This window comes from Clupea harengus, chromosome 6, assembly GCF_900700415.2.
Source record: "Clupea harengus chromosome 6, Ch_v2.0.2, whole genome shotgun sequence".
NCBI lineage: Eukaryota > Metazoa > Chordata > Actinopteri > Clupeiformes > Clupeidae > Clupea > Clupea harengus.
Window position 1 is genome coordinate 8,136,978 of NC_045157.1, and position 2,618 is coordinate 8,139,595.

The following is a 2,618-nucleotide window of genomic DNA, read 5'->3' on the forward strand; positions in this document are numbered from 1 at the left end:
AGTGGGTGTATCAGAATTGTTTCCCAATCAGCAGCGGCGTGTATAAAACCCACTGTATCAAAAAGGAATTGCGCACATGGATCTCTCTCAACGGCTCTAGTCGGGACTGAACGCAGCCTTGATTTGTACACGAAAAGAACTTCCTCTAATAACAGCCAATAATGTTTGTAATCCTGTTAACTGTCATGACTACCGTCCAATGGGAGTATCTGCCGAGGAAATGGGCGGGATTGTTTGGCTTCTAGACTAGCAGCTGGCCGGACATCTGTGTGAGAGAGTTCACACCACAGTACAGAAATGTCCTTCGTAACCCTGGCGGAAAATTGTAACGGGATGAATGAGAAACGATAAACGAGCCCACCTGACGGTTCAGAAGAAAGTCCTGACTAGCAAGAGCCTGACTGACGTTACAGTTCAGTGAGTATCTGAGAGTCGTGCTGGTCCTCAGTTTCCATTAGAGGCTGTTCTAGTTTAGTCACCCCCAATTCAGCAGCACACGGTGTTCCCACTTGTGTTTTTTGTTTTGCACAAAGACGGTAGAGACAGTGCAGAGGTATTTTATTTGATAACAGTTTTAATAGTGCATCGCTCATTGTGTTTTCTTTCTCGATTAACAAACTTTTGTTGGTTCTTCGTCACACTTTCGGTTTTGATGCTGCGGTACGGTCAGTCGTGGTCAAAATAATACCAGATCAAGAATAGCACATCAGAAATCCCCCCGGATTAGTTTCTTGTTTCCACGTGTCAGAAGTCAGTCATGGTTGTCATGGTTTCATATGATCCCTTGACTCTTGTCCTTCATATTAGCAGCTGTAAACTTCTGACCTCTTGACGCGCGCCGTGACATAAACCATCCGCCCTTCAACAAGAACCCATTTCTCGTGGATCACGTACGGGCTCTGGTACTGAGAGCGTGTGACCGTCAAACAGAAGGACAGGGAACACCACACGCTCCTGCGGTACATCTGTCCGCGGGGCAGGGACTTCTCCCGCCACTAAGCACACTGTCGTCATGTAGGCCTTCTGCTGCTGTCCCTCCAGCAACTCTCCGGTGCAGTTAGAGCCGTTTGACTAGCACAGCGCGGCAGCGATGACAGGAGACATAAACCTGTCTGATGTTAGGAGGAATGCTTTGCTTGCTGTCTGTCAGCCAGTCTGACACACACACACACACACACACACACACACACACACAGGACATTGCTTTATGGGTTATATCCTTGATTGGTAGATTTGCTAAACCCTTGGTGCATTGAGATAAGCTTTTGGGAGTGGTTATTCACTTGTATGTCTCTTTCTTTTCTGTGTCTCTCCTCTTCTCTCTCTCTCTCTCTCTCTCTCTCACTCTCACATAGTAGTGTTTCACCAGCAGACCATGTGACCCCACATTACCATTCCCATTTCCATGATGGCAGTGTGTGTGTGTGTGTGTGTGTGTGTGTGTGTGTGTGTGTGTGTGATGTTTTTTTGTTGGCTTTTCAGAAATGGATACTCCACTCCGTGGGGCTCCTCCCACTCCTCCACTATCTCCTGCTCACTTCGACGTTGGCCTGGCCCGCGCCCCCCACAGCCCCACCCAGCAGTCCCGACGGTCACAGCTCAATGCAGCCAGCAGGGTTGCTATGCCAACGGGGACTGACACACCCACCACTAGTTCTCCACAGCCCTCGCCACAGCACACTACAGGTGACCCAAACAAGAGCACACACACATTCTCATAGAAACATATATATACCATCCCTAACTGTCTCCATGCCAGTCCTGTAGTAGTTGATGTTTGAGTAGACCTGGCCCTGACCTGGCCACAACACACCACCTCACATCACATCCATCACAGAGTCAGCTGCTGTCTTACTCAAGCTCAGCTCACAAAACACACACACACACACACACACACACACACACACACACACACACACACACACACACACACACACACACACAAACACAAACACATTCACACAGATCCAAACTCACATGGTCTATGCACGGAGACACACACACACACACACACACACACACAGATCCAGATTCACATGGCACATGCACAGGCACACATACTTACATGAGCAGACACACTATGCAAACACATAGAATCACAAACAGCATGTTTACTTATAAGTAAGTATAAAGGGACACACACACACACACATGCACACACTCATGAGCAGTGTTTGTGTTTACTGACGTTGTTTACTCAGGTGAATCTATGTATATGTGTTTGTCAGAGAATGAGTGTGGGTGTGTTGATTTGTGTGTTTACTTATGTGTTTCTTTGTGTGTTTCTGTAGTCAGGTGAGGCTTTGTGTGTGTGTGTGTGTGTGTGTGTGTGTGTGTGTGTGTGTGTGTGTTACTTTATGCTTATCTGTGCATTCCTCTCCTTAGGTGAGGGTCTTCCTGGAGACATTAGTTTACAGGAACTGGAGGAGAGAGCCAGAGCAGGAGAGGCTAAAGCACAGTCTGAGGTAAGCACAGATGCACACACACACGCACACACGCACGCAGGCACGCACGCACACACTCTACATCTACTCACTCAAATACGCGTACACACATACACTCACGTTCACACTTGGACCCTCACACACACTCACACACACTCACACACAGACAGGAAA

At 47.9% G+C, this 2,618-nt stretch overlaps 1 protein-coding gene across 1 annotated transcript in view; it reads left to right on the forward strand.

Moving 5' to 3' along the window:
• Positions 1-233: 233 nt before the first annotated feature.
• The window catches only part of wfs1b (Wolfram syndrome 1b (wolframin)), an 11,950-nt gene continuing 9,565 nt past the window's right edge, over positions 234-2,618 (forward strand). The window contains exons 1-3 of the mRNA XM_031568908.2: positions 234-417; positions 1,483-1,686; positions 2,386-2,465. Coding sequence (XP_031424768.1) covers positions 1,485-1,686; positions 2,386-2,465 — 282 coding nt within the window. The 5' untranslated portion in view covers positions 234-417; positions 1,483-1,484. The remainder of the gene's footprint in view (positions 418-1,482; positions 1,687-2,385; positions 2,466-2,618) is intronic.